Source organism: Heterodontus francisci, chromosome 7, assembly GCF_036365525.1.
Source record: "Heterodontus francisci isolate sHetFra1 chromosome 7, sHetFra1.hap1, whole genome shotgun sequence".
Lineage (NCBI taxonomy): Eukaryota > Metazoa > Chordata > Chondrichthyes > Heterodontiformes > Heterodontidae > Heterodontus > Heterodontus francisci.
This window is the reverse complement of record NC_090377.1, coordinates 546,661-564,594: the sequence shown is the minus strand read 5'-3', so window position 1 is coordinate 564,594 and position 17,934 is coordinate 546,661. Positions and strand designations below refer to the sequence as shown.

Sequence of the window (17,934 nt, the reverse complement as noted above, 5' to 3'; positions counted from 1 at the left end):
AGGTCACAGACCTGAAACGTTAACTCTGCTTCTCTCTCCACAGATGCTGCCAGACCTACTGAGTATTTCCATCACTTTTTGTTTTTATTTCAGATTTCACACATCTGCAGTATTTTGCTTTTATTTTTGTGAATGCCCCTATCAGCCTGCTTATACCCTTTTTGCTTCTGAACTCTAACCAAATGGATTCTGTCCTTGCCCCTCAAGGACATCCACTCTTTCCAGCAATACAATTTCTGCCCTAATCAGCACTGCCATCCCACACGCCTATTCTCTTTCGCTACCTTTTCTGAACACTTCATATCCTTGTATATTAAGCTTCCAGTCCTCACCATTTTTAAGCAATGTTTCCGTTATTGCCACTGCATCATATTCCCACACTGCTATTTGTGCTTGTAGCTCACCAACCTTATTCACCACACTTTGTGCATTTACAAATATGCACTGTAATCCTGTCTTTGCATTCCTAGTAGCCCTTCTCAGTCTACTCCTACAGAATATGGAACTATTCTATACAACTGTCCAAAACTCCCAGATTATGCACCTTATTCCTCTTTTCTAGTTCTGTATGCTGGTGCCCATTCTCCTGCCAGTTTAAACCCTCTCCAACCACACTAGTGAACCTCCCAGGTCCCAGTCCTGTTGAGGTGCAACCCTTCCCTTTTGAATAGGTGCCTTCTGCCCCAAGAATCTGAAGCCCTCCCTCTTGCACCATGCTTCAAGTCACACATTGATCCTCCCTATCTGCCTATTGCTACTCTCACTAGCACGTGGCACTAAGAGTAATCCAGAAATTACTACCTTCGATGTCCTACTCTTTAATTTCCTCCATAGCTCCTAAAAATCTGACCATCGGACCTCAATATCTTTTTTTTATTGTTTCATTGGATGTGGGCATCGCTGGCAAAGCCAGCATTTGTTGCCCATCCCTAATTGCCCTTGAACTGAGTGGCTTGCTAGGCCATTCCAGAGGGCAGTTAAGAGTCAACCACATTGCTGTGGGTCTGGAGTCACATGTAGGCCAGACCAGGTAAGGACAGCAGATTTCCTTCCCTGAAGGACATTAATGAACCTTAGCAGTTTTGATACAATTGAATGGCTTGCTAGACCCACTTCAGAGGGCAGTTAAGAGTCAACCACATTGACGTAGCTCTGGAGTCACATATAGGCAGACCGGGTGAGGACGGCAGGGAAAGGGTGGGAAATGGAGTTGAGGTAGAAGTTAAACCATGGTCTTATTGAATGGTGGAGTAGATTTGATGGGTCACACAGCCTACTCTTGCTCCTATTTACGTTCTCACGTATGCTGTAACATATAGCCCGTGGGCCAGGATCAAGCCCGCCAAAGGTTTCCATCCGGCCCGCAGATGTAAACTGTAACTGGGCCATTCCTTATCCTCACCAGGGATCCATGACTAGAGATGGGAAATTTCCCTTTGTGAGACTGGCTTTTAAAAAAGATCGCAAGTCAGTTTCACAGCCAAGAGCTGCTGACATCGGGAACAGCGGTTTCCCAACTTTGGACAGTCTTGGGATTTTCCAGTGGGTTCCGACATTTTTTTAAAAGCACGCTGGAAAACCCCGAGCCTGTCCAAAGTTCATAAACAGCAGCTGTCAGCTGTGAAACTGACACTTGCGATTTAAAAAAAAACTTACCAACCATCTGCTGAGTGTTCCAGCTCTCTGCAACTGAGAGAGAGAGAGAGAGAAAGGGGGACAGAGAGAGAGAGAGAGAGAGAGAGAGAAAGGGGTACGGGGGGGGGGGGGGGAACAGAGAGAGAGAGAGGGGGGGATGGGGATGGTGAACAGAGAGAGAGAAAAAGGGGTATGGGGGGACAGAGAAAGAGAGAAAGGGGTATGGGGGGGACAGAGAGAGAGAAAGGGGTACGGGGGGAACAGAGAGAGACAGAGAGAAAGAAAGGGGGACAGAAAGAAAGAGAGCGGAACAGAGAGAGAGAAAAAGGGGGATAGAGAGAAAGAGGAGGGGACAGAGAGAGGGGAACTATACATTCTATACATGTTGCCCCCCCGCCACACACACACGAAAAGGTTGGACAACCCTGCTGTAAAGCATTTTTTACTCCATCCAAGTGAGTCTTTTACAGAGATCTAAAATGGCAGATGATGTTCTTTGCATACCTTGCTAGCTTCCTCCCTGCAGACTCTGATACAATCCATGCTTTTCATGTAATACTCCCGATTCTTGACTTCCAGAAACTGGTAGATGCGCTCCATCAGCTGCTTGGTTACTGTTGAGACAGAACTTTTAGAACTTCTATTCACTGCAAGTCACAATTCTTTCACTATGAACATGCAGAGTCACTACACCTCCATCCTAGCCAGGATAGCTTCTTCCGTTTCTTCCTTGAATAGTGCCCCAACCAGTCTCCATCCACCATCACCATCCTCCAACTGACTGAACTTGATCTCACCTTCAACCACTTCTCTTAACTCTGCTCACCTTGTCAAGATAAAGTGTTGCATGGGTCCCAGGCATGCCTATCTTTTTGTGAGTATGTTGAATATTTTTTGTTCCCGTTCTACTCAGGCCTCTCCCAGAGCTCCTCTCTTGCTACACTGCTGACTGTGTGGGTGCTGCTTCTTGCTCTTGCTTGAGCCTTGAGAATTTTATTAATCAAGCTTTCAATTCCCACTGATCCTCACCAACACATGGTTCATCTCTAACTTCTCACTTCCCCATCTGGACTTCTCTTCATCTCCAGAGATGGGTTACCCCCTGACATCTATTAGAAACCCACCAACTCCCACAGCCACCTGGGATATAGGAACATAGGAATTGCTAGATGACAAAAGACATAAGTTTCATCTAGTTTCCCTTCTTCCATTCTGGCAGTTGCACGATAATGGAGTTGTTGATTAATCAGAGCCATCAATCTCTATCAACTAGTCTACAAAAGACCCAGACGCAAGGTGAGGAAAACCCTATGGACAGCTTTGGGAACCATAGATACAACGTCACCTGTTCCTCCTGAGCAAGCTTCACTCACCACTCTCCTTGTCTCAAATTACTCATATTGTATCCCAAAATGTTATTTTCTGAAAGAAATCTCATTTACATTTGAATGAATCAATGCATAGAAACATAGAAAAATAGGAGCAGGTGTAGGCCATTCGACCCTTCACCGCCATTCAATACGATAATGGCTAATCATCCAAATTCAGTAACCAGTTCCTGCTTTCTCCCCGTATCCCTTGATCCCATTAGCCCTAAGAACTATATCTAACTCTTTCTTGAATATATCTAATGATTTGGCCTCAACTGCTTTCTGTGGTAGCGAATTCCACAGGTTCACCACTCTCTGGGTGAAGAAATTCCTCCTCCTCTCAGTCCTAAATAGCCTACCCCTTATCCTTAGACTGTGACCCCTGGTCCTGGACTCCCCCGCCATCGGGAACATCCTTCCTGCATCTAGTCTGTCCATTCCTGTCAGAAGTTTGTAGGTTTTGATACGATCCCCTCTCCTTCTTCTGAACTCTAGCGAATACAAATCTAATCAACCCAATCTCTCTGCATATGTCAGTCCTGCCATCCCAGGAATCAGTCTGGTGAAGCTTCCCTCCATAGCAAGATCATCTTTCCTCAGATAAGGAGACCAAAACTGCACACAATACTCCAGATGTGGTCTCACCAAGGCCTTGCAGGACATCCTTGCTCCTGTACTCAAATCCTCTCACTATGAAGGCCAACATACCATTAACTGCCTGCTGCACCTGCATGCTTACTTTCGGCGACTGGTGCACAAGGACACCCAGGTCTCACTGCACCTCCGCCTTTCCCAATCTATCGCCGTTCAGATAATAATCTGCCTTTCTGTCTTTGCCACCAAAGTGGATAAACTCACATTTATCCACACTGTACTGCATCTGCCATGTATTTGCCCACTCACTTAACCTGTCCAAATCACATTGGAGCTTCTCTGCATCCTCCTCACAGCTCACACTTCCACCCAGCTTTGTGTCGTCTGCATACTTGGATATGTTACATTTAATTCCCTCATCTATATCATTACTATATACTGTGAATAGCTGGGTTCCTCGCACTGATCCCTGCGGTACCCCACTAGTCACTGCCTGCCACTCGGAAAAAGACCTGTTTATTCCTACTCTTTGTTTCCTGTCTGCCAACCAGTTATCTATCCATGTCAGTACCTTACCTCCAATCCCATGTGCTTTAATTTTGCATGCTAATCTCTTATGTGGGACCTTATCAAAAGCCTTCTGAAAGTCCAAATACACCACATCCACTGGTTTTCTCTTATCTATTCTACTAGTTACATCCTCAAAAAATTCCAGTAGATTTATCAAGCATGATTTCCCTTTCATAAATCCATGTTGACTTTGTCCGATCCTGTCATTGTTTTCCAAGTGCTCTGCTATTACATCTTTTATAATGGACTCTAGCATTTTCCCCACTACTGATGTCAGGCTAACCAGTCTATAATTCCCTGTTTTCTCTCTACCTCCTTTTTTAAATAGTGGGGTTACATTAGTTACCGTCTAATCCATTGGAACTGTTCCAGAGTCTATAGAATCTTGAAAAATGACCAGCAATACAACTACTATTTCTAGGGCCACTTCCTTAAGTACTCTAGGATGTAGATTATCAGGCCCTGGGGATTTATCGGCCTTCAATCCCGTCAATTTCCCTAACAGCATTTTCCTACTAATACTGATTTCATACAGTTCCTCCTTCTCACTAGATCCTATGTTCCCCAACATTTCTGGGAGGTAATTTGTGTCCTCCTTTGTGAAGACAGAACCAAAGTATGTATTTAATTGGTCTGCCATTTCTTTGTTCCCCATTATAAATTCCCCCATTTCTGACTGAAAGGGACCCACATTTGTCTTCACTCATCTTTTTCTCTTCACATATCTATAGAAACTTTTACAGTCAGTTTTTATGTTCTCTGCAAGCTTGCTCTCGTACTCTATTTTCCCCTTCCTAATCAATCCCTTTGTCCTCTTTTGCTGAATTCTAAACTGCTCCCAATCCTCAGGTTTGCTGCCTGTTCTGGCCATTTTATATTTCTCCTTCTTGGATCTAATACTATCCCTAATTTCTTTTGTAAGCCACGGTTGAGCCACCCTTCCTGTTTTATTTTTGCACCAGACAGGAATGAACAATTGTTGTAATTCATCCATGCGCTCTTGAAATGCTAGTCATTGCCTATCCACTGTCAACCCTTTGAGTAACGTTCCCCAATCTATCACAGCCAACCCGTGCCTCATACCTTCATAGTTTCCTTTATTTAGATTCAGGACCCTAGTCTCGGAATCAACTCTCTCACTCTCCATCTTAATGAAGAATTCTATCATGTTATGGTCGCTCTTCCCCAAGGGATCCCGCACAACAAGATTATTAACTAATCCTTTCTCATTACACAAAACCCAGTCTAGGATGGCCTGTTCTCTAGTTGGTTCCTCAACTATTGGTCCAAAAAACCATCATGTACGCACTCCAGGAATTCCTCCTCTACAGTATTATTGCTAATTTGGTTTGCTCAATCTATATGTAGATTAATGTCACCCATAATTACAGTTGCACCCTTATTGCATGCATCTCTAATTTCCTGTTTAATGCCCTTCTCTACATCACCACTGCTGTTTGGGGGTCTATAGACAACCCCCACCAACGTTTTCTGCCCCTTGGTGTTTCTTAGCTCCACCCATACAGATTCCACATCAGGATTCTCTGAGCTAATATCCTTCCTCACTATTGTACTGATTTCTTCTTTTACAAACAACACTACTCCACCTCCTTTCCCTTTTTGCCTGTCCTTCCTAAATATTGAATACCCCTGGGTGTTCAGTTCCCATCCTTGGTCACCCTGTAGCCATGTCTCCGTAATCGCAACTATATCGTATCCATTTACATCTATTTGCATGGCGAATTCGCCTACCTTATTGCCAATACTCTGCGCATTGAGACACAATGCCTTTAGCCTTGTCTTTTTAACATTCTTAGTCATCTTAGCAAACGGCCCTGCGAGGACATCGGTTCTGGTCCTGCCTGAGTGTAACCCGTCCCAGTTGTACAGGTCCCATCTTCCCCAGAGCTGGTCCTGATGTCCCAGGAATCTAAATCCCTGCCTCCTGCACCATTTCTCCAGCCATGCATTCATCTGGACTATTCTCCTGTTCCTATACTCACTAACACGTGGCACAGGAAGTAATCTTTGAGGTCCTGCTTTTTAATTTAGCTCCTCACTCTTTAAATTCATCTTGCAGGACCTCATCCCTTTTTCTACCTATGTCGTTGGTACCGACACGTACCACAACCACTGGCTGTTCACCCTCCCCCTTCAGAATATCCTGCAGCCATTCCAAGACATCCTGGACCCCAGCACCAGGAAGGCAACATACCATCCTGCAGTCTCATTTGTGGCCACAGAAACGCCTGTCTGTTCCCCTTACAAATGAATCTTGTATCACTATGGCTCTCCCAGTCTTTTTTTTACCCCCACCCCACCGCCCCCGGCTGTGCAGTTAGCACCGCAGCCTCACAGCTCCAGCGACCCGGGTTCAATTCTGGGTACTGCCTGTGTGGAGTTTGCAAGTTCTCCCTGTGTCTGCGTGGGTTTCCTCCGAGTGCTCTGGTTTCCTCCCACATGCCAAAGACTTGCAGGTTGATAGGTAAATTGGCCATTATAAATTGCCCCTAGTGTAGGTAGGTGGTAGGAGAATGGTGGGGATGTGGTAGAAAATATGGGGGTAGTGTAGGGTTAGTATAAATGGGTGGTTGTTGGTCGGCACAGACTCGGTGGGCCGAAGGGCCTGTTTCAGTGCAGTATCTCTAAATAAAAAATAAATAAAAATAAACTAAATAAATAAATGGTGCCACGAACTTGGCTGTTGCTGCTTTTCCTTGGGAGGTCATCATCCCCCCAACAGTATCCAAAGCAGTATATCTGTTTGAGAGGGGGATGGCCACAGGGGACACCGGCACTACCTGTCTGCCCCTACTACTCCACCTGGTGGTCACCCATCTCTTTTCTGCCTGTGCTGCCATTACCTGCGGTGTGACCACCTCACTAAACGTGCTATCCACGACGTCCTCAGCATCGCGGATGCTCCACAGTGAATCCACCCGCAGGTCTAGCTCCATAATGCGGGTAGTCAGTAGCTGCAGATGGATACATTTCCTGCACACATGGTTGTCAGGGACACTGAAAGCATCCCTGATTTCCCACATAGCGCAGGAGGAGCATATCACGGGGCTGAGCTCTCCTGTCATGACTTACCTTTAGATTACTTCGTTACTCCCTATAAAAAATTAATTACAGTTGAGGCCTTGTTCTATTCCAAACACTACCCACTACAATCTAAAGTCCTTAATAAATTACACTAATTAAAAAAACACACTTTAGTAGTACTCACCTTATCACTTATATGATAGGTTTTGCGTTTTTTTTTTCAAAAAAATACTTTCCCCTTATTTTTTAAGCTATTTAAATGCACTAATAGCTGTTACTTACCCAACCAATCACCTTGCAGATTTCCCGTGATGTCATTAAGTTTTTTTTCCTCTTTTGAATCTCAGCGTGCGGAGGCACAGAGAGAGAGTGAGAGAGACAGAGCCCACCGCCTCTCCGGTCTCCAGGTAAGTAAGGGCCTCGTGCCCCGCTCTCTCCTTTTCAGGTCTCGCTCCAGATCAGCCTCCTCCCAGGACCGCCTGCCGCCGCTCTGGTCCTCAGGTAATACTAACTGCTTCCACTGTCTCCCTAGATTGATCACTCACTCACTGAAATATTGTTTCTACAGATTAGTTTTGAACTATCCATCTTCAAGTTAGTTTGATCTTAGAGTAGGTTAAAGGTTCGGCACAACATCGTGGGCCAGAGGGCCTGTACTGTGCTGTACTGTTCTATGTTCTAAGTGCAGGCCATGTCCTATGGCTCTATTTTTCCAGACAGGTGAAGCAGTTTATCCTGGTTGACATTATCTGATCCCCTTAGAGTCCTAAGCACAGTCAATCTTATCACCTCTTAACCTTTTTTTCAATGAAAACATGCCCAATTTGTATAATTGCTCATAATCCAATCCCGTCACCCCCTCAAACATTCCGCTTACTCCCTTATGTAGACTTTCAATAGCTGCAATATCCTTTTAATACTGTAGTGACCAGCACTGTACCCAGTATTCTAAGTTCGGTCGCACCAATGATTTATAAAGTGGTGGGATTGCCTCACTATTTTAGCTCAATATTGACTCGTTAATACATCCTAACATCTGATTTGCTTTACTCATTGCCACTGAGCATTGTTGTGAGAGCTTCAATTTGTCAATCAGGACTCTCAGATCTCTTACATTTTTCATGCGCTTAATAGCCTTCTCTGTGCTGTAGCTATAATTCTACAATACAGGTCCACAATACCTTTTTGCATGCGAGACCGCAATTTGTGCACTTCAGGTAATCTCGCATACTCCATTCAGCGATCATGGGGTAATCTTCTCTACACTGGAGTCACTAAACATAGATTAGTTAACCATTTTGCAAATCACCTCATCGTTGTTTGCAAGTGTAACCCTGAAATACCACTGGATAACCACTTGAACTTCCCCATCCCATTCCCTCTCTGACCCCTCAGACTTGTAGAATATCCCAAATAAACACACTACAAGCTTCATTAATAGTATCACATCTTTCTCCTAAGCACTCTGCAACCCTCTGAATATTGACCTATCATTTCAGTTTTGCGATATCCTCATTTTCAAGCCTGTGGTCATTCCACACCTGAGCCAAATGTTTTCCATCTCTTACCTCACATTTCCTAGGCCTGCCACCTCCTCAGATACTTGCACGCCCTTTGTTTTTTTCAGGACTTTATTCAGGTTACGTTGAGCCAGTCGTGATTTCCCTGAGTTAGTCTGACTTTTTACTATACATTTTGTCCCCTCCAGTTTCTGCTTGTGACCTGTCCACTATTTACATTTCAGTTTTGAAGGAGGATCTGGACCCAAAGCTCTTCTGTTCACTCCATAAGACGCTAACTGACCCTCTGCATATTTCAACCTCTGAATGGATCTTGTAAACAGAACACCTGTGCATTGTAGGCAAGAGAAGCTAAGAGTATGTTCCCAGGAATATCAACGCAATCCAAACTAGCCCATCCCCCCAGAATTAAGCCTTATTGGCCAATCCCAATGTTCCCTCTAAGCTGCGCGGGTGCGCAACTGTGCAGCAATCATGAATCTACTGTGCAGGGAACAAGCAGTGGTCCCTTTAAGATGTGTGCACATGTGGCCATCTTAAAGGGACCATACAGTGCAAGAAACGGGCCGCACGCAGCAAAGGGAAATTAGAGGGAACATTGACCTATCCCCCAGAATTAACTCTCACTTGCTCCAGAAATAACCTTCATTGATTCATTCCCCAGACCTCTAAGCTGTTTTACCCATTGTTCAATGTTGCGCACCTTCTCTGAAGTTGAAGTTCTTCTGATGGACCAGAGTCTGGAAGTCCTTTGCTGGAGTGAGGCTGCCAACCTATAAACAGGAGACAGGGCAAATCCAGCCTGAATGTATGCATTAGAAAGCATCCTTAACACAGACCAGCACAGGCCCTTGATTAAACTTGATTACAAAATAATTGAGAGGAAGCTTACAGTACTGCTCATAGCTCCATGTGTCCTGTTAGCAGGTACATTTCGCCTTGACAGAGTAGCTGCACAATCCACAGCTATGACAGGGAAATGTACTTTGAATATAAAATACTTCTTTGTAATGTTTTTTAATTGCTGCCTATTCTTAATCACCCCCATACTCCTGCTCAATCACATTCAGCCAGTGAGATTGAAAAGCAGCAGCTCTTGGTTTTTGGACTGTGATTTGGAGCTGTCACTCATTGCCCAGTTCCAGCCAAGCAGACTGATTCAGAAATATAATATCACTTCTTCAGGAATCTAATTTGGAATTAAACAATACATAGGATAGTTTTGGATGCAGAAGGCCTTATTCTTATTCTTTCCTAGATTCTATGACAAGTAGATTGAAATGTAGCAAATGTAACCCCGCCGTTCAAGAAAGGAGGGAGAGAGAAAACAGGGAATTAAAGGCCTGACATCAGTAGTAGGGAAAATGCTAGAATCTAATATTAAGGACGTGTTAACAGGGCACTTGAAAAATCATATGATTAGGTAGAGTCAACATGGTTTTATGAAAGCGAAATCATGCTTACCATACATATTAGAGTTTTTTTGAGGTGTAACCATAATATTAACTTGTTTGTGGAGGCAGAGGATGTTGGCATTGTTCTTAATGAATACTTTGCGTCTGTTTTCACAAAAGCAAGGGACGATAAAGGCATTGCAATCAGGGTGGAGGTGTCTGAAATATTAAATTAAATTAACATAGTAACAGAGGATGCATTAAGGGGTTTAACATCTTTGAAAGTGGATAAATCCTCAGGCCTGGACAAAATGTCTCCTAGGCTGTTAAGGAAAGGAACAGAGAAATAGCGGAGGCTCTGACCATCATTTTTCAATCCTCTCTGGCTACAGGCATGGTGCCAGAGGACTGGACTGGAGGACAGTTAATGTTGCATCATTGTTTAAAAAGGGAGAAAGAGATAAAGCGAGTAATTGCTGGACAGTCAGCCTAACCTCAGAGGTGGGAAAATTATTGGAAAAAATTCTGAGAAACAGGATAAATCTTCATTTAGAAAGACATAGAATAATCAAAGACATCAAGGACTTGTTAAGGGAAAGTTACGTCTAACTAACATGATTGAATTTTTTGAGGAGGTAACAAGGAGGGTCAATGAGGGTAGTGCATTTGATATAGTCTACATGCATTTTAGCAAGGCTTTTGCTAAGGCCCAACACGACAGACTGATCACAAAAGTAAAAGCTCATGGGAACCAAGGCAAAATGGCAAGTTGGATCCAAAATTGGCTCAGTGTCAGGAAGCAAAGAGTAATGGTCAACGGGTGACGGGTGCTTTGTGACTGGAAGGCTGTTTCCAGTGGGGTTCCATAGGGCTCAGTACTAGGTCCCTTGCTTTTTGTGGTACATAAGAGCTTTGGATCAGAAATTGGCTAGCTGAAAGAAGACAGAGGGTGGTGGTTGATGGCAAATGTTCATCCTGGAGTTTAGTTACTAGTGGTGTACCGCAAGGATCTGTTTTGGGGCCACTGCTGTTTGTCATTTTTATAAATGACCTGGAAGAGGGTGTAGAAGGGTGGGTTAGTAAATTTGCGGATGACACTAAGGTCGGTGGAGTTGTGGATAGTGCCGAAGGATGTTGTAGGGTACAGAGGGACATAGATAGGCTGCAGAGCTGGGCTGAGAGATGGCAAATGGAGTTTAATGCGGAAAAGTGTGAGGTGATTCACTTTGGAAGGAGTAACAGGAATGCAGAGTACTGGGCTAATGGGAAGATTCTTGGTAGTGTAGATGAACAGAGAGATCTTGGTGTCCAGGTACATAAATCCCTGAAAGTTGCTACCCAGGTTAATAGGGCTGTTAAGAAGGCATATGGTGTGTTAGCTTTTATTAGTAGGGGGATCGTGTTTCGGAGCCACGAGGTCATGCTGCAGCTGTACAAAACTCTGGTGAGACCGCACCTGGAGTATTGCGTGCAGTTCTGGTCACCGCATTATAGGAAGGATGTGGAAGTTTTGGAAAGGGTGCAGAGGAGATTTACTAGGATGTTGCCTGGTATGGAGGGAAGGTCTTATGAGGAAAGGCTGAGGGACTTGAGGTTGTTTTTGTTGGAGAGAAGGAGGAGGAGAGGTGACTTAATAGAGACATACAAGATAATCAGAGGGTTAGATAGGGTGGATAGTGAGAGTCTTTTTCCTCGGATGGTGATGGCAAACACGAGGGGACATAGCTTTAAGTTGAGGGGTGATAGATATAGGACAGATGTCAGAGGTAGTTTCTTTACTCAGAGAGTAGTAGGGGCGTGGAACGCCCTGCCTGCAACAGTAGTAGACTCGCCAACTTTAAGGGCATTTAAGTGGTCATTGGATAGACATATGGATGAAAATGGAATAGTGTAGGTCAGATGGTTTCACAGGTCGGCGCAACATCGAGGGCCGAAGGGCCTGTACTGCGCTGTAATGTTCTAATTCTAATATCAATGATTTAGACTTGAATGTGGGAGGTATGATTAAGAAGTTTGCAGATGATACAAAAATTGGCTGTGTGGTTGATAATGACGAAGAAAGTTATAGACTGCAGGAAGATATCAATGGACTAGTCAGGTGGGTGCAATAGTCGGAAATGGAGCTCAATCCAGAGAAGTGAGAGGTAACACATTTGGAGAAGGCTGACAAAGCAAGGGAATACACAATAAATGGTCGGATACTGAGAAGTGTAGAGGAACAGAGGAAACTTGGAGTGCATGTCCACATATCCCTGAAGCTGGATGGGATGGACAGAGAGATAAGGTGGTTAAGAAGGCATACGGGATACTTGCCTTTATTAGCCGAAGCACAGAATATAAGAGCTGGGAGGTTATGCTGGAACTGCATAAAATGTGAGTTAGGCCACAGCTTGCGTACTGCCTGCAGTTCTAGTCACAGCACTATAGGAAAGATATGACTGTACGAGGGAGGGTACAGAGGAAATTTACGAAGATGTTGCCTGGACTGGAGAATTTTAGTTATGAGGAAAGATTGGATAGGCTGTGGCGTAGTGGTAATGTCACTGCACTAGTAATCCAGAGGCCCAAGGGACAGGGGTTCAAATCCCACACGGCAGATGGTGAAATCTGAATTCAATTTATCTGGAATTAAAAAGCTAGTCTAATCATAGAGTCGTACAGCATAGAAACAGGCCCTTCGGCCCACTGCGTCCATGCCGACCATAATGCCTATCTATACTAATCCCACCTGCCTGCATTAATTCCACATCTCTCTATGCCTTGCTCATTCAAGTACCTGTCCAGATGCCTCTTAAATGTCGCTACTGTTCCTGCCTCCACCACCTCCTCAGGCAGCTCATTCCAGATACCCACTATTCTTTGTGTGAAAAATTTACCCCTTTGATCCCCTTTAAACCTCCTCCCTCTCACCTTAAATCTATGTCCTCTAGTTTTAGTCACCCCTACCATGGTAAACAGACTCTGGCTATCTACCCTATCAATCTTCTTTGGCCTCCTTATCTCGAGAGACAATGGATACGCGCCTGGAGGTGGTCAGTGGTTTGTGAAGCAGCACCTGGAATGGCTATAAAGGCCAATTCTAGAGTGACAGGCTCTTCCACAGGTGCTGCAGAGTAATTTGTTTGTCGGGGCTGTTGCACAGTTGGCTCTCCCCTTGCGCCTCTGTCTTTTTTCCTGCCAACTACTAAGTCTCTTCGACTTGCCACATTTTAGCCCCGTCTTTATGGCTGCCCGCCAGCCTATCAATACCTCTCATAATTTTATATACCTCTATCATGTCCCCTCTCAGCCTCCTTCGCTCCAGCGAAAACAGACCCAGCCTATCCAATCGCTCTTTATAACTCAAGCCCTCCAAACCAGGCAACATCCTTGTGAATCTTTTCTACACCCTCTCTAGCTTAATCACATCTTTCCTGTAGTGCGGCGACCAGAACTTCACACAGTACTCCAAATGCGGTCTAACTAACGTTATGTACAACTGTAACATGACGTCCCAACTCTTGTACTCAATGCCTCGGCCGATGAAGGCAAGCATGCCATACGCCTTCTTCACCACCCTGTCTACCTGTGTTGCCACTTTCAGGGAACTATGTACTTGCACCCTAAGGTCTCTCTGCTCAACAACACTCCCCAGGGCCCTGCCATTTACTGTATATGTCCTGCCCTGGTTTAATTTCCCAAAATGCATCACTTCGCACTTGTCTGCGTTAAATTCCATTTGCCACTCCCTTGCCCACTTTCCCAGTTGATTGATATCCTGTTGTAACCTTAGACAACCTTCTTCACTGTCCACTATACAACCAATTTTGGTGTCATCTGCAAATTTACTAATCATGCCCCCTACATTCACATCTAAGTCATTAATATATAGGGTGACCATGAAACCATTGTCAATTGTTGTAAAAACCCATCTGGTTCACTCATGTCCTTTAGCGAAGGAAATCTGCCGTCCTTACCTGGTCTGGCCTACATGCGACTCCAGACCCACAGTAATGTGGTTGACTGTTAAAATGCCCTCTGAAATGGCCTAACAGGCCACTCAGTTGTAACAAATCGCTACAAAGCCAAAGAAAAGGAATGAAACTGGACGGACCACCCGGCATTGACCTAGGCACTGGAAATGACAAAGGCAAACCCAGCACTGTTGACCCTGCAAAGTCCTCCTTACTAACATCTGGGGGCTTGTGTTAAAATGGGAGAGCTGTCCCACAGACTAGTCAAGCAACAACCTGACATAGTCATACTCATGGAATCATACCTTACAGACAATGTCCGAACCAACCATAACCTGGTGGCACAGTGGTATACAGTCAGGAGAGAGTTGCTCTGGGAGTCCCCATGAAGTCTCATGGCATCAGGCCAAACATGGGCAAGGAAACCTCCTGCTGATTACCACCTACAGCCCCCGCTCCCCGTCGACTGATGAATCAGTGCTTCTCCATGTTGAACACCAATTGGAAGAAGCACTGAGGGTGGCAAGGGCACAGAATGTCCTCTGGGTGGGGGACTTCAATGTCCATCACCAGAAATGGCTTTAGCACCACTACTGACCGAGCTGGCCGAGTCCTGAAGGACATCGCTGCTAGACTGAGTCTGCGGCATGTGATGAGGGAACCAACAAAAGAGAAAAACCGACTTGACCTCGTCCTCACCAATGTATGTGTTGCAGATGCATCTGTCTATGATAGTATTAATAGGAGTTACCACTACACAGTCCTTCTGGAGACGAAGTCCCATCTTCATGTTGAAGATACCCACCATCGTATTGTGTGGCACAACCACCGTGCTAAATGGGATAGATTTTGAACAGATCTAAAACTGGGCATCCATGAGGCGCTGTGGGCCATCAACAGCAGCAGAATTGTATTCATCCACAATCTGTGGCAGCACAGTGGCGCAGTGGTTAGCACCGCAGCCTCACAGCTCCAGCGACCCGGGTTCAATTCTGGGTACCGCCTGTGCGGAGTTTGCAAGTTCTCCCTGTGTCTGCGTGGGTTTTCTCCGGGTGCTCCGGTTTCCACCCACAAGCCAAAAGACTTGCAGGTTGGTAGGTAAATTGGCCATTATAAATTGCCCCTAGTATAGGTAGGTGGTAGGGAAATATAGGGACAGGTGGGGATGTGGTAGGAATATGGGATTAGTGCAGGATTAGTATAAATGGGTGGTTGATGGTCGGCACAGACTCGGTGGGCCGAAGGGCCTGTTTCAGTGCTGTATCTCTAAACTAAAAACTAAACTGTAACCTCAAGGTCCAGCATATCCCCCACTCGACCATTACCATCAAGCCGGGGTACTAACCCTGGTTTAATGAAGAGAGCAGGAGGGCATGCCAGGAGCAGCACCAGGCATACTTAAAAATGAGGTGTCAGCCTCGTGAAGCTACACCACAGGACTACTTGCATGCCAACCAGCGGAAGCAGGATGCAACAGACAGGGCTAAGCGATCCCAGAACCAACGGATCAGATCTAAGCATGGCAGTTCTGCCACATCCAGTCGTGCATGGTAGTGGACAATTAAATAACAGTTATCCACTTAGGTAGCAAAAACAGGAGAGCAGATTATCTGAACGGCTATAATCTGAGAGAGGGGAATATGCAACGAGACCTGGGTGTTCTCGTACACAAGTCGCTGAAGGTAAGCATGCAGGTCCATTCGCGTACAGGAGCAGGGATGTCTTGCTGCAATTATACAGGGCCTTGGTGAGGCCACACCTGGAATATTGTGTGCAGTTTTGGTCTCCTTATCTGAGGAAGGATGCTCTTGCTATAGAGGGAGTGCAGCGAAGGTTTACCAGACTGATTCCTGGGATGGCGGGACTGACGCATGAGGAGAAATTGAGTCGGTTAGGATTATATTCGCTGGAGTTCAGAAGAGTGAGAGGGAATCTCATTTTAGGACCTATAAAATTCTAACAGGACTTGACAGGGTAGATGCAGGAAGGATGTTCCCGATGGTGGGGGAGTTCAGAACCAGGGGTCATAGTCTAAGGATATGGGGTAAACATTTCAGGACTGAGATGAGGAGAAATTACTTCACCCAGAGATTCTGTGGGATTCGCTACCACAGAAAGCAGTTGAGGCCAAAACATTGTATGTTTTCAAGAAGGAGTTAGATATAGCTTTTGGGGTGAAAGGAATCAAAGGTTATAGGGGGAAAGCGGGAACAGGATACTGAGTTGGATGATCAGCCATGATCATGTTGAATGGCAGAGCAGGCTCGAGGGGCCGAATGGCCTACTCCTGCTCCTATTTTTCTATGTTTCTAGAAGGAGGAGAGTCCACAAATATCCTCATCTTCAACGATGGGGGAGCCAAGCACATTGGTGCAAAAGACAAGACTGAAGCATTTGCAGCCATCTTCAGCCAGAAGTGCCGAGTGGATGATCCATCCTGGCCTCCTCCTGAAATCCCCAGATTCACAGATGCCAGTCTTCAGCTGATCTGATGCACTCCACGTGATATCAAGAAATGTCTGAAGGCACTGGACACATTCTTTCAATAGTACTGAAGACTTGTGCTCCAGAATTAGCCACGCCCCTAGTCAAGCTATTCCAGTACAGCTACAACACTGGTATCTACCCAGCAATGTGGAAAATTGCCCAGATATGTCCTGTGCACAAAAAACAGGACAAATCCAACTTGGCCAATTACCACCCTATCAGTCTACTCTCGATCATCAGTGATGGAAGGTGTCATCGACAGTGCTATCAAGTGGCACTGACTCAGCAATAGCCTGCTCAATGACGCTCAGTTTGGGTTCCGCCAGGGCCACTCAGCTCCTGACCACATTACAGCCTTGATCCAAACATGGACAAAAGAGCTCAACTCCAGAGGTGAGGTGAGAGTGACTGCCCTTGACATCAAGGCAGCATTTGACCGAGTATAGCATCAAGTAACTCTTGCAAAACTGGTCAGTGGAAATCAGGGGGAAAACTCTCCACTGGTTGGAGTCATACCTAGCACAATGGAAGATGGTTGTGGTTGTTGAGGGTCAATCATCTCAGTCCCAGGACATCACTGTAGAGGTTCCTCGTGGTAGTGTCCTTGGTCCAATCATCTTCAGCTGCTTCAGCAATGACCTTCCTTCAATCATAAGGTCAAAAGCAGGGATGTTCACTGATATTTGCACAATGTTCCACCAAGGCTCCTTAGACAGCACCTTCCAAACCCGCGACCTCTACCAACTAGAAGGACAAGGGCAGCAAATGCATGGGAACACCACCACCTGCAAGTTCCCCTCCAAGTCACACACCATCCTGACTTGGAACTATCTCGCCGTTCCTTCACTGTCGCTGGGTCAAAATCCTGGAACTCCCTTCCTAACAGCACTGTGGGTATACCTACCCCAAATGGACTGCAGCGGTTCAATAAGGCAGCTCCCAACCACCTTCTCAAAGGCAATTAGGGATGGGCAATAAATGCTGGCCAAGCCAGTGATGCCCACATCCCTGAATGAATAAAAAAAAAATGTTCAGCACCATTCGCGACTCATTAAATACTGAAGCATTCCATGTCCGGATGCAGCAAGACGTGGAAAACATCCAGGCTTGAGCTAAGAAGTGGTAAGTAACATTCATGCCACACAAGTGCCAGGCAATGACCAATTCCAACAAGAGAGAATCTAACCATTTCCCCTTGATGTTCAATTGCATTACCATTTCTGAATGGGACCCCCACTATCAACATCCTGGGGCTCACCATTGACCAGAAACTGAACTGAATCAGCCACATAAATGCTGTGGTTACAAGAGCAGATCAGAGGCTGGGAATTATGCGACGAGTTTCTCCAATGCCTGTCCATCATCT

At 45.4% G+C, this 17,934-nt stretch overlaps 1 protein-coding gene across 1 annotated transcript in view; it reads right to left on the bottom strand.

The window, feature by feature from the left end:
* xrcc5 (X-ray repair complementing defective repair in Chinese hamster cells 5) overlaps positions 1 to 17,934 on the bottom strand; it is a 388,719-nt gene that overhangs the window by 72,323 nt on the left and 298,462 nt on the right. The window contains exons 16-17 of the mRNA XM_068034693.1: positions 9,438 to 9,507; positions 2,140 to 2,249 (exon numbers count right to left, since the gene is read on the bottom strand). Coding sequence (XP_067890794.1) covers positions 2,140 to 2,249; positions 9,438 to 9,507 — 180 coding nt within the window. The remainder of the gene's footprint in view (positions 1 to 2,139; positions 2,250 to 9,437; positions 9,508 to 17,934) is intronic.